General features: G+C 44.9%; 1 protein-coding gene across 2 annotated transcripts in view; it reads right to left on the reverse strand.

Moving 5' to 3' along the window:
* The window catches only part of LOC147119992 (partitioning defective 3 homolog B-like), a 1,739,115-nt gene that overhangs the window by 851,808 nt on the left and 861,569 nt on the right, over positions 1-25,738 (reverse strand). For both annotated transcript variants that reach the window (XM_085985464.1, XM_085985463.1), the window contains exon 5: positions 4,166-4,245. In XM_085985464.1, coding sequence (XP_085841590.1) covers positions 4,166-4,245 — 80 coding nt within the window. The remainder of the gene's footprint in view (positions 1-4,165; positions 4,246-25,738) is intronic.

A 25,738-nucleotide genomic window follows, 5' to 3' on the forward strand; every position in this document is an offset into this window, starting at 1 on the left:
AATTGGAAGAGCGCAGATTTGTCAGAGGGTTGTGGGGCTGGAGGAGGCTACAGAGGTAGCGATGGGCAAGGCCATGGAGAGCTTTGAATACGAGGATGTGAATTTTAAATTCGAGGTGTTGCCGGGCCGGAAGCCAATGGTCAACACGCACAGGGATAATGGGTGAACGGAACTTGGTGCACATTAGACCACGGGCAAGAGAGGTTTGGGTGAACTCAAGTTTATGGAGGACGGAAGATGGAAGGCTGGTCAGGAGAACACTGGAATAGTCGAGTCTGGAGGAAACAAAGGCATGGATGAGGGGCTCAGCACCAAATGGGCTGAGGCAGAAGCTTATAGTCTTCTGTTATGCATGAATTACCAGAGATACTAGAGGGGGCTAAGTGTCACATGGAATCAGACACCAGAAAGGTGGTTTCACCTTCAGCAGGTGAAGAGGACAGGGTAGAAAGCTGGAGGAAGAAAAAAATCTATTTAATCATCTTCCCAATCAATTACGATCCAAACAAGGGAGTTCATTCCTCATTGTCTGAGTCTATAATCCATTATAATACCCCTGTACTGCACTGGGAGTGTCAGCCTGGATACTGTGTGTGGTAAACCACTGTCGTTCACTGTGTTCACTATTGTTGTTGTTGTCGTTCACTCTTGTTTCACTGTTATACCTGACTATGCCTCAGCTGACTCCGCCCTTGGCTACCTGGTATAAGGACGGCTGCACGGCAGCTCTCTGCCATTCGGTCGTCCACTAGAGGCATAGTCCTGATCTGTTTGTAGTTGCATTCAGTAGTTAATAAAAGCCTGTTGTTCTGAACTCTACTCAGCCTTTTATTAGAATCGATAGCGCATCACTGTGCTCAAGTCTCTGGAGTGGGACCTGAACCCATAACCTTCTGACTCCGAGGTGAGAGTGCTACCCACTGAGCCATGGCTGACACCTTTATGTACGAGCCTGGACTGTGAGCGCCAATGGGCTATTCGACTATCAGGTTCATCACACCCAAGCCTGATTCCTGATCTTGCTCGATATTCATACATGCGCACACTTGACCGCAAACTCGCCGATTAATGACCTGGAGCAAGAACTCTGATCAATATTTTCCTCTCCCCAACTCTAGATAAAGGCGGCAATTTCTGGTTGCATTTTCATGCAAGACTCTTATTGCAGCCACGGCAAAGAGTTAACCTGCCCAACAATTCAAGTCTTTTGCAGCTTTCATAACTACAGACAACAGCACACAGATGTTTTGTGTCATTTGGCATCTGGGACAAGAAAATATGAATTTCTCATACAGAATGCAAAAGAACCAGAGGAGAGATGAGGAGAATTTTTTTTAAGCAGCAACTCGTTATGATCTAGAATGCACTGCCTGAAAGAGTGATCAAAGCAGATTCAGTAGTAACTCTCAAAAGGGAATTGGATTAATACTTGAAAAGGAAATATTTGCCGGGCTATAGGAAAAGACAGGGGAATGGGACTAATTGGGTAGTTCCTTCAACGAGCCAACACAGGCACAATGGGCCGAATGGCCTCCTTCAGCGCTGTAAGATACTAGTTGTACAGTGAGATCGAAAAAAATAAATCAGAAAGATTTGAGTTAGAGCAGTCAGAGGCACAAAAACAAACACAATGGGCTGGATTTTGTCAATGGGGATGTGATGGAGGCGGGACTCCCACTTTTTGGGTTGTAGTCCCGCCTCCATCGATTTGTGGCCAACCCACTCGATTTTCCCTTGATTGACCTTGTTGAGCCCGCTGGGCGGGCTCAGCAGGCCAATTAAGGGACACCCGGTTACAGGTGACGTCAGGGATTGACATTTCATCTGTCAAGAGCTTTTGACAGATGAAATATCAGCGTTTGACAGCTCTGTGAAGCTGTCAAACACTGACAATCTGACTTCTAACTTGAGTCCTTCTCCACAGACTCAGTTAGAAATCTCTCCAGAACAGAAAGCAGAATGCTGCAAATTTTGACAGCTCGCGGCCGTTCTGCTTTCTGTGCCGGTGAGATGAGGAACTCCCGAGACCTGAAGGAAGGAAGCCTGCATTAGTAAGTAAAGGTAAGTAAAACTTATTTAAACACTTTACACACACCAAACACACTTGCCTCTGCACTCATGCACCCATCACTCACCTGAACACCGGACATCTCGAACCCTCCAAACCCTTCAGCCCGACGGTCCACCTCGCTAACTTGGCATGGTTTGGAGCCGTCGGGCAGCCCACACTTCAGGGCTAAAAATAGGGATTAGGCCAAAAACTGCCTGTTAACTACCTGTTAACAGGCAGTTAATTGGCACTGATCCCCTTCCCGCTTCGGGGAGGCGGCTCCCAGCACAGGTCGGGTACCCGCCTCCTGGGAAACGGGCATGGAGGCGGGTTGTGGGCGGGAAGGGTTCATGCTCCCCAATTCTGCAATTTTCCCCCCACTCCCGCCTCCACGGGGCTTGGAAATTCGAGCCCAATGGCTCTGAATGGAGGAGCAACTGATAGCTCACTTGTTAGCAGGAAATGAAAGTCATTAGTAACTTTATCAGTTTATTTTCCTCATGAGGAAATGCAGAAAGATAAGGAGAGATGCCATACTTCCCCATGAGGTAAAAGGTACCATTTTCAAGGCTATGTTGGGTGTGGGTGGGGCTGGGGAAGGGGGAGGATGGGAGAACGTTAGTAAAATATCAAAAATAACAACAGAAAGTGCTGGAAACACTCAGGTCAGGCAACATCGAGGAGAGAGAAACAGAGTCAATGTTTCGGGTCGAACCCTTCGTCCAAAGGATTCAACCCGAAACGTTGACTCTGTTTCTCTCTCCTCGATGCTGCCTGACGTGCTGAGTGATTCCAGCACTTTCTGTTGTTATTTCAGATTTCCAGCATCCGCAGTGTTTTGCTATTACGTTAGTAAAACATCAGTCTCTAAGCCAGGGTGTTCTTGAACGTTAGGGTTGCAATTCCTCAACATCGCTGTGAGCATCATTTTGTGATGGTTTAGGTGAAAGAGATAACTTCCATTTTGTGATGGAAATACAGCAGCTAGACAGCACTTTTGTTATATTTTCTCCCCATCCCATTCTTTGTGTCATATGTGTCAGGCGTGGCTGAGTGGGTAGCACTCTCGCCTCAGCGTCAGAAGGTTGTGGGTTCAAGCCCCACTCCAGAGACTTGAGCACCAAAATCTAGGCTGACACTCCCAGTGCAGTGCTGAGGGAGTGCTGCACAGTTGGAGGTGCCGTCTTTCAGATGAGATGTTAAACCAAGGCCCCGTCTGCTCTCTAAGATGGACGTAAGGGATGTCATGGCATTATTTTGAGGAAGAGCAGGCGAGTATCCCTGGTGTCCTGGCCAATATTTATCTCTCACTCAGCATCACTAAAAACAGATTAGATGGCCATCACCACAGTGCTGGTTGCAGGAGCTTGCTGTGCGCAAACTGGCAGAGAGACAGAGAAAGAGAAAGAAACACAGGGAGAGAGACAGTGACAGAGACAGAGAGTGACATTGGCCTTCCTCCACTGACAAGGAGCTGAAATTGAGACTCATGCCCTACCACTGTACGGTGTCACACTACCAACACCACTCGACTGGCTCGTGGAGACTTGCTCCTTAGTATCAGCAAATTGTTTTTAATAAAGGCCTTTTTGGTGAAACTCCACATCAATGTGTTATCCTACATAAGGTAGCAAAAAACCATGGTGACAACTGGGTGTGAAGCTTTCCCTTACAAAGAGAAACTGGAAAACAGTCAATAATTTTAATAATTGGGGCTAATAAAAGACATTCGAGAAGAAATGAGAATGATTAAACAAGCCAAACTCACTGACACAGAGTACTATGTATAGTTTGCCATTGAGTGGTAGGTGAGGAAACAAAGCTTCCCCTCCTATCACCCTCAGCTCGAGGACAAGAAAGAGTCTTCCCTGGGGTGCTCCATACACCAATTGGCTCGTATGGAAACAACTTTATAAATTTTGCAACAACTAACGTAGCTACACCCCTTCAGAAAGTTAAGATAACGAATGGCAAAAGGACTAGATACCTGACAGAGAGAAAAAAAATCACACTTCACAAAAATAAAGGGAAGAAGGGCAACACGGGGTATCTTTCCTCCCACAAAGAAAACCAGTCATCGAGTTCAGCTCTTCGATACTAATTGATTCACCATACCCGAAAGCACATTTTGAATGCTTGTCCGTCAGTCCTGAGTGGTCTGTTCTTACATCGTCTGTCGGTGCCCAGTTCGCTCCCTGTAAGATTAGGAGAGACAGATGGTTATACAAGAATTCCATCAGGAGATTGTTAGGGGCTGTGTGTCTACCTACTTGATGTTGGTAAACTTTTGTTAGTTCTCGAGATTGGCATGTATGATTCACTGTAGTTCTGTTTTGAAATACACCTCTATGCGCCACCTTTTGCACTTCCTACAGTAAATGCAAAACTAACTGGTGAATTCAATCAAACATATAAACAGGAGGAATCTTAGAATCTCAGGCAAGTGTTTCAACAGCAGGATTAGTTAACCAAGGCAAATAATTTAATTGATTTGATTTATAATATTAGGCAAAACTATAGATAGAACTTCCAAGAAGTTCTGTATTGCAAACTGTTAATAAAATACTTTACAATCTTTATTTTGCCTTTTTTTTTAAATAAGAAATCTTCATAAAAGAATCGACATAAAATAAAATTGTAAAATGTAATTCAGCTTGTCTCACCATTTCTTTGTTATAATAAGCTTTGAATTTCACGTAATATTTAAGCCTCAAGTGCATGGACAAGATCATAAAGTCAGTTCGGACTGCCCATTTCAACAAGGCGAACTATAACCAATTTAGGCATAAATGAAACCAGGAGAAAAATGACCACCTTATTTCGGATTGGAAATTCAATGATTTTAAAAACAAGTTTAAAAAAATTTACAAATAGTATTTGTTTACGAACCTTGATGGTTCCCATTGGCATCTTTGCAAATGTTAATTTGTTACCTGTGTTTATGAGCAAGGGATCTTACACATCACTATTAATCCAATTAGTGGAATGGTTTTTGTATGTAGTAGGTGGCATAACACATGTGCAGACAAACAAATGTACTAAGGATGCATCTCATGATATTGATTTTACTAGTTGAGTTAAGCATAAAAAGACTTGAGACACATTATACAAGGTACCAAAAGGGAACAGCAGTCCCAAAGGCAAGCACACACTAAAGGAGTCCTAGTCAAGCAAGTGATTGATAAGCTTTGGCATAACAACAACTTGTATTTATATAGCGCCTTTACCATAGTAAAACGTACCACTCCGCTTCACAAGAATGTTATTAAATAACATTTCACACGGAGCCAAATAAGAAGATATTAGAACGGGAAAGTGGTGGGATTTAAGGAGTATCTGAAAGGGAGAGAGAGAGGCACAGAAGCAGAGAGGTTTAGGGATGCAATTCCAGAGCTTAGGGCCGAGGCAGCTAACCTCGGAGAGATGAAAAATCGGGAAGCGCACAAGGCCATATTTGGCGTATACAAGTATTGCAGCCTTGTCACTTCTTTACAATGCTTGAGAAAGTAGAGACTACCACAGTGCAGGCTATCCTTATCACAGGCAGTCAAACACAGCCATCACTGGATAGATATAAACTTTGTGGAATACTAATATTGCCAACAGTGACAAGTAGGGCTGAGCTGTCATGAAGGTTCCCAAGATTCTACCACCTTTTGCAGACATCGTTGTCACTTGTTTGCCCCCATCATTGCACAAATGGAATGCCAAGTCAAGGAACTGAACTTCTGTCCCTACCAAAGCATTGTGACTTTTTGTAAAACATATTGGCCCTGAATTTGCGATCGGTACGACGGTGTACTCTCAGAGGACGCCATCATACTGCCGCAAGTTCAGGATTTCCGCATCCACTTGCATAGAAAGATTATCCGCTGCGACTTTCAATCCTCATTGCTGGTGAAAAGTTGGGCTAATTAGCCACCAACTGTGCAATTACGCTGGAAAATTTTACAGCTGGTGTAAACAGGCACAGGAGCCTGTTTGCACAGCATAAGGCATGGGGTGGGTGGTAAATGAGAAAACTGCAATTTCAGGGCCATAATAATTAAAAACGAACAGGTGAAAGAACCTACCAAGCAGCTGTAAAGGCTTAGTTTGAGGATGAGATAGTTTAATTTTTTTTAATCTTGCAGAGTTATCCAGTAAATAACTGTACTTACGCCAAAGTATTCCCTGTGCTTTTTAAAGCCAAGTACTGTACTTGTCAAATAAATAGAATTAGTATCACACCATTCTTTGATGTCGAGTTGACATGTTTCCTGATTGGCTAGCGAAAGGAGCACCGCCCCACGTGATCCCAGGAACGCTTATGCACAATGGTGTGCCCCTGGGATCCGTGCACAACTACATTGCGCACACCTCTACAGCGTTTCAAAGCAAGTTTTCGCTTGGAGCTTCACACGAGGCAAGTGCAGATTTCGTTCGGAGGCGTACTCCTTACCTACGCCACCGACTACAAGTGCAGAGCCAATAAACCAGATAAGTGAGCAAACACAAATGTGCAATTACTTGGATATTATATAATTTGCATTAGTACTGAATATGATCTGCTTAGTCTGCTTGCATATGAAATCTGACTAATATTACTGGTGGATGGGGCGCCAGTTTGAGGCAATGAATTCCAGCAACACCTCAGTTGGTAGCACTCTCGTCTCTGAGCCACACTCGAGACTTAAGCACATAAGCAAGGATGACACTCTAGTGCAGTGCTGCACTGTCAGAGTTGCCATCTTTCGGATGAGACGTTAAACTGAGGTCTTGTCTGCCCTCAGGTAGATGTAAAAGATCCCCTGGCACTATTTAGAAGAGCAGGGGAGTTCTCCCTGGTTTCCTGGCCATTATTTATCCCTCAACAAACGTCACTAAATCAGATGATCTGGTCATTATCTCATTGCTGTTTGTGGGACCTTACTGTGAACAAATTGGCTGCCACGTTTCTTACATTACAACAGTGACCACACTCCAAAAAGTACTTAATTGGCTGTAAAGCGCTTTGGGACGTCTGGTGGTCGTGAAAGGTGCCGTAGAAATGACAGTAAACTTCAGGCAAAAGGAACATTCTTGCCTTGAAAAGCATTCCTGCCAAAAGGGCTTCAAATGCACTTTGTTAAAAATATTGACCATGGGAGGCTGCCAGGCCCCATGTTTAAAATATTGGGCAACACTGTCACCATTTGTAACATGATCTTACCATGGACAAAGCTTCTCTTACATAAAAAAAGGACATCAAGATTATCAGAAGTGGCAACACCAGCAAGAGACAACAGGCTGGCTAAAGATGTTCTTTTAATGCAAATGTAATACATGTGCACAAGCAATTGCCAAAAGCCACAACTGCCAATGTCTGAGTCTAGATTCCAAATTGGCCCTGCAGATTGTTTGCAATGCCCATTTCATTCCTGGAAATGTTGCACAGAATAGGGATGTTCTGTCCTCAGCCCTACCATGACTACGCCTGAAAGAGATTTCTTTTGAGCTAATAATTTATTTTGAACACGTGCAGTTCCAGTAATGCCCACACTGATTGGGACTAGTTTTCCCCGATGCCTGTGCAATCAGTGTATTTGTTGAGTGTAGGGAGTAGCAGGAGGATGCAGGGCAACACGTCAGCCCCTGTAAATTGCATCGAAGGAGAAGGAAACCTTTGGCTCACCTGAAACTCAACATTGCATAGTCAACACAAAAACTGGCCCCAGTGTTGAGTTACAGGTAAACATATATGCGGGTTCAATAATCTCCAGGATTGGCAATCCTACTTAGTATAGTATGAGTGTGATGCTTCAGTTGATCTGAACAGAGGCAAGTAGACCAACATTTATTCAATGCTGATGCAGACCTGCAGATATTTTGGATACGCTTTATTACCAATTTGTTTTTCTAAAATAAGAAACTACAAGAAACTTCCCTCACTACATAACATTGTAAGATTCTTGAATATTACTACCAGTCAATGATGAGCCACTGGACTCCTTTGTAATGATTTCAGCCAAAATTGGCAGTGCAGAAGAAATTCCAACACCTTTCTGTTGGCATTCCGGACTGCTAGCCAATATAAACATCGTAGTGTTAGAATAACAGAAAGTACTTCATTAAAAAGTGTATTGATGTGCTTTAAAAACAGTTTTAATTACTCCTTGGGGGAGAAGGGGGAATTCACTGATCATCAGCAACAACCTACTCAAAGGACAGACAGCAGATCTGTTTGGCCTTGTATAATCCAGCTGTTGGTTAAGTAGAATGCTCACAGGGACATCACCTTCTGGCCTTGAAATATTTGAGCTGTGGCCAATCTTCCACCGTCTCAGCATTTCACTTCCCCACAATTACAAGTAGAACAACAGGCAAGCAGTGAGTTACAGTGTAGTCCTTCGAATGAGTCTCTCCAGTGGGGGGGGGGGGGGGGGGGGGGGGGGGAGAGGAGGAGGGAAAAAAGGAGAGAGAGAGGGGGGAGGGAAAGACAGGTAGACAGAAAAAGGGAGAGACAGACAGAGTCACAAGAAACAGAGACAGAAAGTTGAGACAATGAAAGAGAGAGAGAGAGAGACTAGGAATGAAAATGAAAGAATCCCAAAGAGTGGGGCCTAGATAGCTGAAATCAAGCCAATGGTGGGGCAATGGGGAGAGGGGATGCACAACAGGACAGAGGAACAGAGAGTTTGAGGGGGAAGGGAGTTGGGGGTTGAGGCCTGGAAGAGGTTACAGAGATATGGAGATGAGGCCTTGCAGGGATTTTATTTAAGATGAGAATATTACATTTTGGGGTATTGGGGGACCCAGAACCAATGTAGGTCAGTAAGGATAGAGGGGATGGGCGAGTGGGACTTGGATGTGGAATAGGATAGGGGCAGCAGAGTTTTAGATAAGGTGATGTTACAGAGCATGGAGAACGGGGAGGCATCGGAATAGTTGAGTCTGGATGTAGCTAAGACATGGATGAGGATTTCAGCTCTCAGTTGGATGTAAAAGGTCCCATGACACCATTCAAAGAGGAACAGGGGAGTTCTCCCCGGTGTCCTGGCCAATATTTATCCCTCAAGCAACATCACTAAAACAGATTATCTGGTCATTATCACATTGCTGTCTGTGGGACTTTGCTGTGCTCAAATTGGTTGCTGTGTATCCTACTTTACAACAGTGACTACACTTCAAAAGTAATTGGCTGTAAAGTGCTTTTACGGGGCCTCAGTTTTATGTCTCATCCGAAAGACAGCACCTCCTACAGTGCAGCACTCCCTCAGTACGGCACTGAACTGTCAGCCCAGATTTAATGCTCGAGTCTCTGGAGCGAGACAGGAACCTACAACCTTCTGACTCAGAGGCAAGGGTGCTACCCACTGAGCCATGGCTGACACAAGTAATAACATCGAGTCCGGAGCAGCAGCCAAAATGCGTATGTGAATGTTCACAAAGGGAATTCATTGTACAGAGCTTTGGGAGATTAGGAGAGACAAGCCCTTGTCGTAAAGGGAGAACAGAGAGGAGACAATATAAAAGAGTCCAAAGTTAAAGTCAGGCCTGTGGTGGGCCAGCAGAAGAAAGCAGATTGAAGCTAAGCAGATATCGTACAGCAGCATGGGGGCAGATTTTAGAGCAGGACAAGCGTCAAAAGGAATGGATCCAAGGTAGCTGAGTGAAGAGTGAAAAGTTCCAGTGGAGGAGCAGAAAACCGAGCCTGCAGAATTGAGCCAGGTGAGGCAACAGAGGCATAAGCCAAAGGAAAAATGAAATTTGGCTCAAGGCAAAGAGATAGAGCGGTGTGCGTGTGTATATACATGTGAGAGGAGTGAAAGAGAGAGAACGAGCGTGTACCAGAAAGTGTGTGAGCGGAAGGAAAGAAGGAAATAGAAAGTCTCTGCACAGGCTAATGCAACAGGAAACAAGTAACGAATTAAACTTAAAAAATTTCAACTTCGTTTCACTCACTTCTGGTGCTTTCTAATTGCTTCCTTCAATCATTATTTTATTATAGTGCTCCCATATTGTGCTGTCCATTTTCAGTGCCACAAATTCTGCTGCAATAGATTGATATTTGTGCGTCACCTAACCTACAGTACCAACGACCATTAGCTCTCCCATCATCATAAGAACGTAAGATGATAAGAAATAGGAGCAGGAGTAGGCCATTTGGCCACTCGAGCCTGCTCTGCCATTCAATAAGATCATGGCTCATCTTCTACCTCATCTCCATTTTCCTGCACTATCCCCATATCCCTTGATTTCCTTAATATCCAAAAATCTATCGATCTCTGTCTTGAACATACTCAATGATTGAGCCTCCACAGCCCTCTGGGGTAGCGAATTCCAACGATTCACCACCCTTTGAGTGAAGAAATTTCTCCTCATCTCAGTCCTAAATGGTCAACCCTTATTCTGAGACTGTGACCCCTGATTCTAGACTCCCCAGCCAGGGGAAACATACACCCTGCATCTACCCTGTCAAACCCTGTAAGAATTTTGTATGTTTCAATGAGACCACCTCTCATTCTTCTAAACTCGAGAGAATATAGGCCTTGTCTACTCAATCTCTCCTCATAGGACAATCCCCCCATCCCAGGAACCAGTCTGGTGAATCTTCGTTGCACTCCCTCTATCGCAAGTATATCCTTCCTTAGGTAAGGAGACCAAAGCTGTACACAATACTCCAGGTGTGGTCTCACCAGGGCCCTATATAATTGCAGTAAGACGTCTTTACTCTTATACTTAAATCCTCTTGTAATAAAGGCCAACATACCATTTGCTTTCCTATTTTTCGGTGATTCATGTACAAGGACACCCAGGTCCCTCTGAACACCAACATTTCCCAATCTCTCACCATTTAAAAAATACACTACTTTTCCATTTTTTCCTACCAGTGGATAACTTCACATTTCTCCACCTTATATTCCATTTGCCATGTTCTTGTCCACTCACTTAGCCTGTCTATATCCCCTTGAAGCCTCCTTGCATTCTCCTTACAACTTACATTCCAATCCAGCTTTGTATCATCAGCAAACTTGGACATATTACATTTGGTCGGTTCATCCAAATCATTGATATAGATTGTGAATCGCTGAGGCCCAAGCACTGATCATTGAAGTACCCGACGAGTTACAGCCTGCCAACCCGTAAATGACCCAATTATTCCTACTCCCTGTTTTCTGTCCGTTAACCAATCCCCAATCAATGCTAGTATATTACCTCCAATCCTATGAGCCCTAATTTTGAACTCAACATCCAGGGGTATTCAATATTCAGGAAAGATAGGCAAAAAGGAAAAGGAGATGGGGTAGCATTGCTGGTTAAAGAGGGGATTAACACAATTGAAAGGATATTAGCTCTGATGATGTGGAATCTGTATGGGTAGAACTGAGAAATACCAAGGGGCAGAAAACATTAGTGGGAGTGGTATACAGACCACCAAACAGTAATGCGGAGGTTGGGGATGGCATTAAACGGGAAATTAGAGACGCGTGCAATAAGGGCACAGCAGTTATCATGGGTGACTTTAATCTACATATAGATTGGGCTAACCAAATTAGTAACAATACTGTGGAGGAGGAATTCCTAGAATGTATACAGGATGGTTTCCTGGACCAATATGTCGAGGAACCAACTAGAGATCAGGCCATCTTAGACTGGGTATTATGTAATGAGAAAGGATTATTTAGCAATCTTGTTGTATGAGGCCCCTTGGGTCAGAGCGATCATAATATGATAGAATTCTTCATTAAGATGGAGAGTGAAGTCGTTGACTCGGAGACTAGGGTCCTGAATTTAAATAAAGGAAACTACAATAGTATGAGGCGCAATTTGGGTAGGATTGATTGGGAAATGTTACTCAAAGGGTTGACAGTGGATAAACATTCAAAGATCGCATGGATGAACTACAGAATTTGTTCATCCCTGTTTGGCATAAAAATCAAACAAAAAAGTTGACTCAACCGTGGCTAACAAGGGAAATTAGGGATAGCATAAGATCCAAGGAGAGGACATATAAATTGGCCAGAAAAAGCAGCAAACCTGAGGATTGGGAGCAGTTTAGGATTCAGCAAAGGAGGACAAAGGGATTAATTAAGAGGGGGAAAATAGAGTACGAGAGTAAGCTTGCAGGGTACATAAAAACTGACTAAAAGCTTTTACAGATTGTGAAGAGAAAAAGATTGGTGAAGTCAAGCGTAGGTCCCTTGCAGTCAGAATCAGAGGAATTTATAATGGGGAACAAAGAAATGGCAGACCAATTAAATACATACTTTGGTTCTGTCTTCACAAAGGAGGACACAAATAACCTCCCAGAGATGTCGGGGAACATACTGTCTAATGAGGGGGAGGAACTGAAAGAAATCAGTATTTGTAGGGAACTGGTATTAGGGAAATTGACGGGATTGAAGGCCGATAAATCCCCAGGGCCTGATAATCTACATCCTAGGGTACTTAAGGAAGTGGCCCTAGAAATAGTAGATGCATTGCTGGTCATCTTCCAAAATTCGATAGACTCTGAAACAGTTCCCATGGATTGGAGGGTAGCTAATGTTACCCCACTATTCAAAAAAGGTGGTAGAGAGAAAACGGGGAATTATAGACCAGTAAGCCTGACATCAGTAGTGGGGAAAATGCTAGAGTCCATTATAAAAGATGTAATAGCAGAGCACTTGGAAAACAGTGATAGGATCGGACAAAGTCAACATGGATTTACAAAAGGTAAATCGTGCTTGACTAATCTGCTGGAATTTTTTGAGGATGTAACTGGTAGAATAGATAAGGGAGAACCAGTGGATGTGATGTATTTGGACTTTTAGAAGGCTTTCGATAAGGTCCTGCGCAAGTATAGTAATCTGGGATGTAATAATAATAATAATAATAATAATTCAACTTTATTGTCATTGTACAATGCACAAGTACATGAACAACGAAATGTGATCTTGCAAGCTCCCATGAGTCCAGTACAAATAACATTAACATTAAACGTAAATAGCACCGTCCTGGGAGAAGCAAAGCCGCTGCGTCTGTGCGCGCCGCCATTCCATTTCCACCATTCCTCCTGTCCGACAATCTTCAGCCCAACGCCCGGGCCTGCTCACCAGCCACCCCTCCCGGGGCTCCTTCCGTGACCTATCTCACCAACCGCCCCTCCTCGGGGCTCCTTCCGTGACCTTCTGCACCTGGTCTTCCCTGATGGTCACCCCTCCAGGTACTAACCAGGCCTGGCTCTGCTTAGCTTCCAAGCCTTGCCAGTGACCCTGTCCCTAGTCCCAGGAATCCACCAGATGGAGCCAAATATTAAGGGTTCACATTCACCAGTTTTTAAGGTAATGGGTCATGTATTCAATGTCCTGGTACATCAGTTTATACGGTAATGTGGCATGGCATTATGGGTATGACTCAGAGGTGAATCCTCCATCTTGCCATCGTGCAATAAGAATTGTGTGCTTTGCTTGCAGCCTGTAAGAGATGTTTCTCTGCTACACCGTGTTATTAAACAGTTGGGTTTTGTTCCTAATATCTCGCTTCTCTCAGTTTCTGACCTTACCACTCGGATATCACAGTAAGAGATTAGCGTGTAAAGTTAAGGCACATGGGATTGGAGGCAAGGTACTGATTTGGATAGAGAACTGGTTGGCAGACAGGAAGCAAAGAGTTGGAATAACTGGCTCTTTTTCCGAGTGGCAGGCAGTGGCTAGTGGGGTACAGCAGGGATCGGTCCTAGGACCCCAGCTATTCACAATATATATATTAATGATCTAGACGAGGGAACTAGATGTAATATCTCCAAGTTTGCAGACGACACAAAGCTAGGTGGGCGTGTGTGCTGTGAGGAGGATGCCGAGAAACTTGAGTATGATTTGGACAGGTTGGGTGATTGGGCAGAAGCATGGCAGATGCTGTATAATGTGGATAAATGCGAGGTTATCCACTTTGGTGGCAAAAACAGGAAGGCAGATTATTATCTGAACGGCAAAAGATTGGGAGAAGGGGAAGTGCAATGAGACCTGGGTGTCCTTGTGCACCAGTCGCTGAAGGTAAGCATGCAGGTGCAGCAGGCGGTTAAGGCAGCAAATGGTATGTTGGCCTTCGTAGCGAGAGGGTTCGAGTACAGGAACAAGGATATCTTGCTGCAGTTGTACAGGGCCTTGGTGAGACCACACCTTGAGTATTGTGTGCCGTTTTGGTCGCCTTATCTGAGGAAGGATGTTCTTGCCATGGAGGGAGTGCAGCGAAGATTCACCAGACTGATACCTGAGATGGCAGGAATGACGTATGAGGAGAGATTGGGTCGATTGGGCTTATACTCGCAGGAGTTTAGAAGAATTAGAGGGGATCTCATTGAAACTTATAAAATTCTAACAGGACTAGACAGACTAGATGCAGGAAGGATGTTCCCGATGGCCGGGGAGTCCAGAACCTGGGGTCACAGTCTAAAGATAAGGGGTAAGCCATTTAGGACAGAGATGAGGAGGAATTTCTTCACCCAGAGAGTGATGAACCTGTGGAATTCTCTACCACAGAAGGCAGTGGAGGCCAATTCATTAAATATATTCAAGAAGGAGTTAGATATATTTCTTAAGGCTAAAGGGATCAAGGGATATGGGGAGAAGGCAGGGACAGGGTACTGAATTTGGATGATCAGCCATGATCTCATTGAATGGCGGAGCAGGCTCGAGGGGCCGAATGGCCTACTCCTGCTCCTATCTTCTATGTTTCTATGTTAATAACCTCTTGTGTGGCACCTTATTGAATGCCTTCTGAAAATCCAAATATACCACATCCACTGGTTCCCCCTTATCTATTCTGCTAGTTACACTCTCAAAAAAATGATTTGCCAAACACGAGTTCCCTTTCATAAATCCATGTTGACTCTGCCCAATCCTATTATTATTTTCTAAGTGCCCTGTTACCATATTCTTAATAATAGATTCTAGCATTTTTCCTACTGCTGATGTCAGGCTAACAGGTCTGTAGTTCCCCGTTTTCTCTCTCCCTTCTTTCTTAAATAGTGAGGTTACATTTGCTACCTTCCAATCCACAGGAACCGTTCTAGAGTCTATGGAATTTTGTAAAATGACAACCAATGCATCCACTATCTCTACAATCACCTCTTTCAAAACCCTAGGATGTAGGTCATCAGGTCCAGGGGATTTATCGGCTTTCAGTTCCATTAATTTCATCAGTACTATTTTTTTTTACTAATACTAATTTCTTTCAGTTCCTCATTCTCGCTAGACCCTTGGTTCTCCACCATTTCCGGGAAGTTTTTTGCGTCTTCTTCCGTGAAGACAAATACAAAGGTCGCGATTTTTCCTATCGATGTGGCTTGGGGCGGGACAGCTGCCTTCTGGGTTCCAGTCCCGCCCCCAACTACATCAGATGCACAGATGCGATTTTGTGCCAATTGGCCTTGTTAAATCCGCCTTGCTTACCTGGCGTGGTGTCCGGACGTCGGGAAGCCCGCAGTGGACCTGTCAAAATGACAAAAAGCCTCTTAACTGCCTGTTAACAACCTGCTAACAAGCAGTTAAGTGCCTATAATCCTCTTCCCGCCGCTAGGTGTCGGGTCCATGCACAAATCGGGAACACGACACCTGGGAAGATTGTTTGGAGGTGGCTTGACAGCGGGTTTCCGACTTGATGTCAATCTTTGCGATTTTGCCGGATGTCCCGCCTACAACCCCGCCCCGAGCACCAGCAAAAATCCGGCCAAAGTATTTCTTTAATTTCTCTGCCATTTCCTTATTCCCCATTATAATTTCTCCTGTCTCAGCCTGTAAGGGACCCACATTTATTTTCACTAATCTTTTCCCTTTTACATACCTATAGAAGCTTTTACAGTCTGTTTTTATGTCTCTCACTAGTTTACTCTTGTATTCTATTTTCCCTTTCTTTATCAATTTCTTGGTCCTCCTTTGCTGAATTCTAAAATCCTCCCAATCCTCAGGCTTACTACTCTTTTTGGCAACATTATAAGCCTCTTCCTTTGAGCTAATTCCATCTTTAACTTCTCGTTAGCCACGGTTGGACCATTATTCCTGTGGGGTTTTTGTGCCTTAAAAGGAATGTATATTTGTTTTAAATTATGTATTATTTCTTTAATTGCTAGCCATTGCTTCTCTACCATCACACCTTTTAATGTAGTTTCCCAATCTACCTCAGCCAACTCGCCCCTCATACCTACGTAGCTAACTTTGTTTAGATTTAAGACCGTAGAATCGAATTTAACTAAATCACTTTCAAGCTAATGTAACAAGCAGCACTTTCACTGTTTCTTCCCTTCACCTCAGCCCCTTGTTTTAAAAAATAACTGCCACCACCCCTGAACACTCAAATCAAGCCATGCGCTGCACACTACAACTGGCAGCCTGGGACATACCGACATCAAGGCAGGAGAGAAAAGCTCAATGTACTGACCCCTTATTTTCTATTTTGCGGTCTTCCTTTTCGAGATGAAATTTAATGGCTTCCTGTGGTAACGAGGAGCCAAATGCATGAACGTCATTGTATTGGTGCAATTCACATTAATACTTATTTGAAGATACATATCCCGAGTAGCCCAGTGAGATTACATGCCTCCTTTACAGGGAAACCCTGAGGGATGCTGGATACTGGGAGCGGGGGAGCCCAGTGAGATTACCCATCTCATTCACAGAGTTCAGAAGAAGTTGGGTGCAGGAGTAGAGGCAAAAGGAATGACATTACATATAGCAGTTACACTGGGACCTAGGGTGTAGCAAAACGAATCCCTGCACTGAAGCAACTAAGATGCAATCGAGAAGTAGATCCTCAGTGCAGCACCATCTGGTGTACAGGCTGAGCAGTTGCCTCTCCCACACCTCTATTGTCCCTGGCAATATTTATTCCTCAACCAACATCACAAACAGATTATCTAATCATTATCACATTGCCATTTGTGGGAGCTTGCTGTGCACAAATTGGCTGCCGCGTTTCCTACATTACAATAATGACCACACTTCAAACAGTACTGTAGTTGACACGGCCCTTGACCGTGTCCGTTCCATTTCCCGCACTTCTGCTCTTACCCTTTCCCCTCCCTCCCAGAACCATGATAGGGTTCCCCTTGTCCTCACCTTTCACCCCACCAGCCTCCACATTCAAAGGATCATCCTCCGCCATTTCCGCCACCTCCAACGTGATCCCACCACCAAACACATCTTCCCCTCACCTCCCCTTTCAGCATTCTGAAGGGACCACTCCCTCCGCGACACCCTGGTCCACTCCTTAATCACCCCCAACAGCCCTTCTCCTTCACCTGGCACCTTCCCGTGCAAGCACAGGAGATGCGACACATGCCCTTTTGCCTCCTCCCTTCCCACTGTCCAGGGCCACAAACACCCCTTCCAGGTGAAACAGCGATTTACTTGTACTTCTTGCAATTTAATATACTGTATTCGCTGCTCACGATTCGGTCTCCTCTACATTGGGGAGACCAAACGCAGATTGGGCGACCGCTTTGTGGAACACCTCCGTTCAGTCCGTACGGGTGACCCTGAGCTTCCGGTCGCCTGTCACTTTAATTCACCGCTTCACTCCCACTCTGATCTCTCTGTCCTCGGCCTATTACATTGTTCCAATGAAGCTCATCGTAAGCTTGAGGAACAGCACCTCATCTTTCGATTAGGCACTTTACAGTCTGCCGGACTCAACATCGAGTTCAACAATTTCAGATAATTATCCCTGCCCCTATTTTTCATGCTGTATGATTTTTGCCACTCGCATTTGCAACATTTTATCTTTCCTGTCTCTTACAAAAGTACAGGATGTTATTTCAATTCCCTCCTCCCCTCCTAACCACCCCCACCCCACCCCCCCCCTGTCTCTGCACCTGCTTAATATCTGTTACATCTCCAGCTTTTTCCAGTTCTGATGAAGGGTCCCAGACCTGAAACATTAACTCTGTTTCTCTCTCCACGGATGCTGCCTGGCCTGCTGAGTATTTCCAGCTTTTTCTGTTGTTATTTCAAAAAGTACTTAATTGGCTGTAAACTGCTTTGGGACAACTTGAGGTTGTGAAAGGCGCTATATAAATGCAAGTCTTCCTTTCTACACAGCGTTAGTCCTCATGAGAAGCAATGTCTAAGCAAAAGACTTTTACGAATATGTTTGGAAATACAGCTTCTGACTTCTTCTTGATTATATAAAGAACCAGAGAGATAAGCATAGGGGAAACTAGATACTAGGAGAGTTTATATAGGGGCCTGGAAAGCAAGGGATTGGAAAATATGTATAACTAGATTTGCATACCAGCGCACAGCTAAATCATTATTTATTAGGTGAGAGTTAAAACAAAAATGATGTACGTACGGACTGTTAATACAGTATAAACAAGTGTACAGGTCACAGCTGACATAGCCGTGAAAATCTACAAATCTAAAGAAACTGGACCTGAATTTTATGATGTGCAGAGAAAAGTTTGGATTTGCAAAAGTCACAGCTATACCAAGATTATTCTTTGCAAAATATGTGACTTTGGCCATATATAGGATTCCAGTTGGGAGCTTAAGTAAACGTCTACTTTATAACACCAATGTGAGAAGAAATTGTTTCCACACAGACGGTTTATTAGAACAGGGAATGCTTTACCACAAGTGGCTAGAGGGACAGAGACAATAACATCTTTTAATAAAATGAAACATGGAAAAGGCAAGGAAAGAAGATTGGAGTGTATTCATAAAATCAAAGAATCGTACAGCACAGGAGGTCATTTGGCCATGAAAGAGCAATCCAGTCCCCTGCTCTTACCCCGTAACCCTGCAATTTTTTCCTTTTCAAATATTTATCCAATTCCCTTTTGAAAGTTTCTATTGAATCTACTTCCATCACCCTTTCAGGCAGTACATTCCAGATCAGAACACTCGCTGTGTAAAAAAAATCTCAACTTCCTTCTGGTTTGTTTGCCAATTATCTTAAATCTGTGTCCTTTGGTTACTGACCCTCCTGCCAGTGGAAACAGTTTCCTCCTAACTACTCTATCAAAGCCCTTCATAATATTGAATATCTCTATTAAAGCTCCACTTAATCTTCTCTGCTCTTAGGAGAACAATCTCAGTTTCTCCACAATGCTGAAGTCCCTTATCCCTGGTGCCAATCTAGTAAATCTCCTCTGCACCCTTTCCAGGGCCTTGACATTCTCCCTAAAGTGTGATGCCCAGAATTGGACACAATACTCCAGCTGGGACATAACCAGTGACTTAAAGGTTCAACCTAACTTCCTTTCTTGTTGCATTTGAAGAGTTAGCACCAGCACAGCCACAAGTGGCTTTTCTTTCATTTCTTTTCTTTCTTTAACACCTAGGTTGCTGAAAACTTCAGAGTAACATGAGAAGGGTGTTTAATTTTGTTGTCTACTCTTCCCTCTGAACAGTATGGTTTATTTATCAAAGAATCACCCAAGAGGAACGAACTATGCTGATGGTTGTTGACTTAAAGGACATACTTTTTAAAAAAAAAAAAATAATAGTGCAACTCGAGATCAAATTATGAACAAGTTACAAAGCTTGTCAATTTCATTTTGTGCAGTCAGCCCTTTCCCAACACCAATATTTTCTGGATTCACTGAGAAATTACTTTTTTGCAGGGGAAAGCAGGTACAGTATATACTTGCATGAGTAGATGTCATTTGTTTGTGCATGAGCACAGATGATAGTCGGCCAAGTCTCCTTGGGTATGAATTCAGTATTCCAGTCACATCTGTTTTCATATTCTCTAACTAGTGTCAGCTTGGTTGTGTTAGTAGCACTCCCATCAAGGTCAAAAGGTCTTGGGGTTGAGCCCCACTCCAGGACTTGAGCTCATCATCCAGGCTGACTGACCCTTCAGTGCAAGATTGAGTAAACCATGGTTGGCAGTGCAGTCCCTTGTGTGAGGCATTAAACGAAGTTCCCATCTGCCTGCACCTCTGGTTGAGGTGGATGTGAAAGATCCCATGGTGCCATTCGAAGAACATCAAGAAGATCTGGTCATGCATCTCATTACTGGCTGTGGAATTTTGCTGTGTGCAAAACAACTTCTGTGACTGCATATATAACATGGCTGTACTGCAAAGAAATTAATCATCTGAACTGCGCTGGTACATTTGTGAGAAATGTGACAGGGCTCTAAATAAATGCAAGCATTTTTTTGCACAGAAGAATAATTTTTACCTTATAATTGGTGTGATTTTTTAATTATAATTTAAAAAATCAACATATCAGATATAAAAACAAATAATATACACAAGTGTGACATGGCAGATTTTACGTATTTATGTGCTATTCCCTATTTGTTACATTTGTAAATGGCAGAGTTGTGAATCACATCCCAAATTCTTTTCTGGGGTTGGGTGTAGGAGGGTTTTTTGTTGTGGCAACCTTTAACCAAATATATAGACCAAGCAAGAGCACAAATAGGAACCCTGGCGCACTGCATTGCCACTGCATTTCTTGTACAATCTGAGCCTTAATTCTAACTGTTGCTAAACAAAAACACCCTTTTCCTCCCCCTCCCTCTAAATCTCTGCTAATTGCTTTGGGAATATGAATAACACGCGTTTTCTTTCGTCTAAAAATAATCTGCGCAGATTTATAAACAGATCCTTCAAGCTCTTTGAAAAGCTGCTTTGTTTTGTAGACCATTGTATTGGATGTACTAAGTTTTTACTGGTAAGGCTGCTTTGTGAAACAGATACACTAAATGGTAAGAACACGAGTTGACAGATACATACTCATAACACACAGTGGCCAGCTGGCTGCCACGCTGAAATATTTTTTTTTGCTGCTAATACATTGCCAGGAGAAGCAAATTCAGCAAAATCCCTCATAGTAGGTTAATTTCTGGAGGCAGCCTATAACATACTGTGACTGCATATTAGGGCCAAGATTTGTTCATCAACAGTGCCCAATGAAACTGAATAATGGCATCAATTTCACTGTTGCCATTTTTAATTCATTGTAAAAAAAATACTTGCATTTATACAGCGCATTTCACAACCTCAGGACACTGCAAAGTGGTTTACAGCCAATGAAGTCGTGTACTTTTGAAGTGCAGTCACTGAGGTATTGCAGGAAATCTTGTAAAGCCATCAGCTGAATCAACACCAGTTCCTAACCAAGAAAGGACAATCTGGAAGAGTGTCTGAAGTTCAAGGAGGAAGCAGGGTGCTACAGGTTTTATATTCATACTTCTTTAACGTTCAGCAAAATGTTCACATTGTAGGTATGCCACTTATGGAAAAATAGCAAAAAATACAACTCACTCAAGCATTGTGGGTGAAACACACAACTGACCTTTCACCCCTACAACCGGAGCTTGAATCCATACCAGACCAACCGAAAATAAGTCTACTTTTTCTCTCCATCAGAATTAAGGGTTCAAAAGTCAACACAGACCTGATGATAATTTAGCACAAATTAACAACCTCACTTTGATGGGCCATAAGATAGGCTGGATTGGGAAATAGATTGTCACAGTGGTCCAATATTGGGTGCTGTTCTGTGGTTGGAGTTAAGGCATTCGTTGGGGCAGATTAGAGGGAGATTTTCTTGACATCAAGCCGATGCTCCACCTGACTTGAGAATATTTGATACTGATGAAGTGCACTAAAAAAAGGTGGAAAACATCCCATTCTCCCGTAATGATACCTCTCAATTCAATCAGCCCAAATAAAAGGAAAATATTAAATAAGAACTTGCATTTATATAGCGCCTTTTGCAACCTCAGGATATCCAAAAGCACTTTGCAAGCAATTAAGTACTTTTGAAGTGTAGTCACTGTTGTAATGTAGAGAAATACAGCAGCCAATTTTGCACTCAGCAAGTCCACCTACAGCAATGTGATAATGACCAGATGAACTGTTTTAAACTGTTCAGGGATAAATATTGGCCAGGACACTGAGAACACTCTCCTACTCTTCTTCAAAGAATGCCATAGGATCATTTACATCCAGAGGGAAGGCAGGGCCTCAGTTTATCATCTCATATGAAAGATGGCACCTCCGACAGTGCAGCACTCGCTCAGTACCGCACTAGATTATATGCTCATGTCTCTAGAGTGGGGCTTGAATCCAGAACCTTTTGCCTCAGAGGAGAGTGCTAACCACTGAACCAAGGTTGACATCTAAAGAAGTTTAAATAAAAACACTTATGATTAACTCAGAGGTTTGTGTTTGAACTGGGCTCTCTTTCGGTTCTCAAGAAACGATGCAAGTGCCAGCTTGGCTCAGTAGGTAGCTCTCTCACCTCGAATGTGAAGGTGTGGGTTTGAGCTGCATTCCGCGATTTGAGCCTATAATCTAAGTGACATTTCACTGCAGTGCTCAGGCAGGTGCTTTTGGAAATCGTCTGCCTCCACGACACTATTTGAAGAGGAGCGGCGAGTTGTCCTGACTTTTCTGGGTCACCATTCCCCTCTGTCGGACCACTACCAAAAACAGAACTGGCCATTTGTTTGCTATTTGTGGGATCTTGCTGTGCACAAATTGGCTGCCACGTTGCCTACATAAACAGAGGCTGCACTTCAAAAGTAGTTAAGTGGTTGTGAAGTACTTTGGGAGCATCCCAAGGATGTGATAAGGCACTATCCAAAGGCAAGCCGTCTAGTTTAAATCCATTATAATTGCACCAATGAATTGGCTCCGCTTCTCCTTCCGTGTCGGATTTGGGGCTCACAGGATCAGTTCTACCCAGGACACATACACACCGGAAACAATCTGCAGCAAATGTTTACAGGAAACCAATTTGATTTCACACTGCAATGATTCCACTATTAGCCTCTTATGGCATTCATTATAGGTAGTCCTGTACATTAACTGATTAGCTTGAAAACTTGCTGCAGTATAGAATATCACAAGGTACCGTTTTATGGTTGATTTGCTGATTGTCAAATATCTGTAAAAGATAAAGGCCTAGAAATTGGGTATCGCCCCGCTTGAGGCATTAGAACTGGCGCTGCGCAAAGTTTATAGCCAGACGAAACCTATCGCCGCCTGGCGCGATATTGGGTTGCATTGCCCCCAAAGGGGATTGAGGCGCGAATTCAGACGTTGCACAGGCCTCCTAAGGCGCAAAACTTCCGGCGCTACCCAATATCGGCGCGGATGGGCGCAGCGCAGGTGATCTCAATTACCGATAACCACGAGACTTCCAGGCGCCGGCCGGCTCTTAAAGGGGTGGGTCAGTCAGCCTCAGCTTCCACACTCAATGCCCTGTAGGCCTCAGAATCGGCGCTCTTCCTTCTCTGGCGCAAAAAACTTGGTCAGGATGGAGAAGGTGAGACAGAAAGCAGAGCGCTTCAGCACTGAGGCTCTGGAGGAGTTGGTGTCCGCAGTGGAGCGCCGTCGAGAAGTTCTGTATCCTGACAATGGCAGGAGGCCGAATCAAGAGGATTACCGCCGAGCTTGGAGGGATGTTTCTCAGAGGGTCAACTCCAGCAGCATGGCGACCAGGAGCCCTGTTCAGTGCAGGAAGAAATTCAACGACCTCACTCGGGTCGTTAGGGTGAGTGTTGTTTATGCAAACTTCTGATTCCCTCCATCTGCACCCGACTTCGCGCACCCTGTTGCCATGATGCCCCAATGGCCATCTGTCAGCAAGCACCCATGGCCCTTTCTGGGCACACACATGGACATTTGACTCAAGGCATCATGTAAGGGCTCTTGCACCATGGGGGGCATGAGATGATCTCTCAAGGCATCATGTAAGGGCTCTTGCACCATGGGGGGCATGAGATGATCACTCAGGGCATCATGTAACAGAACTTCCCCTTCTTTCCCCTGCAGTCCAAGCTGGCGACGATCCGCAAGGACCAGCGTCGAACCGGTGGCGGACCTCCACAAGTGGTTACTCTGACGGATCTCGAGGAGAGTGCACCAGATTCTTGGAGGACGTCTGAGTGGTCCTGTTACCACTGCAGCTGCCGACCCCATTCTCGACAGCGAGGGTAAGGTTCTCACCTTTTTCAGCTGTCTCCTTCCACTTGGTCCCCCCGCCAGCATGCTTTCTCAGTGTGCAGCCATGTCAGGGCCTTGCCGCAATCTGGCATGCCTTGCCGCCAACCTGACCTTTTGCTAAAGCCACTCTTCCACCCCCCTGCTTTCAGATGCTGCATCACCAACTCGGGATCTGCGCCCTGAAGCTGCCAGTGCCAATGCCTCCGGAGGCGAGGATCAGGAGGAAGCCGGAGCATCCATTCCAACTTCAGGGGAGCGTACACATCTGCAGACTGGGGATAGTAGTTCCCTGGAGGGGAGTGGGGTGGGGGGGGCTCTGCTGATGAGCCAGTTGCCGGAACAAGCGGCATGCAGCAACACGAGGGGGGTAGGCAAATTCGGCCACCGGCTCCCCGGAGGGCAAGGCAGGGAGTGATGACTGCTGTACAGAGTGCAGAGGAGGTGCATAGCCTGGCTGAAATGAGCACCCAGGCGCGGCTCAGGCACACTGAGCTGATGGCTGCAGTGGGGAGGATGCCTCAGTCGATAGAAACACTGGCAAAGAGTGTGTTGGACTTTGGAGCAGCAATGGAGAGGACTGTCCAGGGCTTCGGGGCAGCAATGGAGAGGACTGTCCAGGGCTTTGAGGCTGCTATGGAAAGGACTGTTCAGAGCTTCGGACAATCCCTGGAAAGGTCTGTCCAGGGCTTGTCCGAGGCAGTGGAACGGACTGCTGCGGCCTTGTCCGAAGCAATGGAAAGAACTGTCCAGGGCTTCTCCGAAGCACTGGCACCTGCCACACAGGTCCTCACTGCTGCCACGCAGTCACTTGCTGGCCTCGTCCACACCCAGATTGAGGCAATGCGAACTCTCACTGCAGCCACCCTATCTGCATCAGCGAGGATCACCCCGGGCCCTTCCAGTACCATACAAGGCCAGGAATCAGTGGAGCATGCGATTGTGGCGGTTGCGCCGAACCAGTCCCCTCAGAGAGCCAGTGTGTCGTCCGACCATGGTGCAGGTGTCCTCTCTCGGCAGGTGACCATTCCACATGCCACCGCTGGTACGTCTGCAGTGCAGCTGCCACCACCTGCAGGGCACACTGCTTCCAGCCATGCTCAGATCAAGCAGCCTGCGTCCGCACCCTCCAAGACCAGAGGTCGGCCAGGCCGTCCCTCAGGGGCTTCTGCGCTTCCACACAGTCAGCAGGCGTCCCCCAGCCTTGACCCCGCCACTGGGGTTCAATTACGTAGGAGCAGCAGGGAGGGAAGGGGCCGACCGCGAAAGAGAAGTCGTTCTCCATCAAGGGGCCAGCAGTAGAGGGAGGTGCAGAGATGTTTCTTTGGCCAAATTCAAGGACTCCCTCACCTGTTGTGATTGTTGGAAATGGTTTGTTTAGTTTTGCGGCTTTGCCGAAGAGTTAACTGTTATTTTGTTAGTTATGGTTTCTGTTGACATGACGTTGTTATGCTGGAAGGAAGGACTTTTGTGACAATAAAGAAAAGTTTTAATTTGCAATGGTACACGTTACTATTTACAGTCATGCTGGCCTTCAGAGCCTTTCAAAGATCCGAAGTGCGCAGGAAGAATGACACCCATCATTCCACCAGAGGGGCCTGGAACCGAGTCCTGATGAGCCTCTGACGGATGGCCCTTCCACTTTCAGGAGCCCTCCCATCTTCCTCCTCCTCCTCCGCATGCTCCTCCTCCTCCTCCTCGTCCGCATGCACTTCCTCCTCCTCCTCGTCCGCATGCTCGTCCTCCTCCTCCTCCTCCTCATCCGCCTGCTCTGCTGGACC

The sequence above is a fragment of the Somniosus microcephalus genome, chromosome 4 (genome assembly GCF_052327205.1).
Source record: "Somniosus microcephalus isolate GS21.2 chromosome 4, FLI_Smic_1.0, whole genome shotgun sequence".
Classification (NCBI taxonomy): domain Eukaryota; kingdom Metazoa; phylum Chordata; class Chondrichthyes; order Squaliformes; family Somniosidae; genus Somniosus; species Somniosus microcephalus.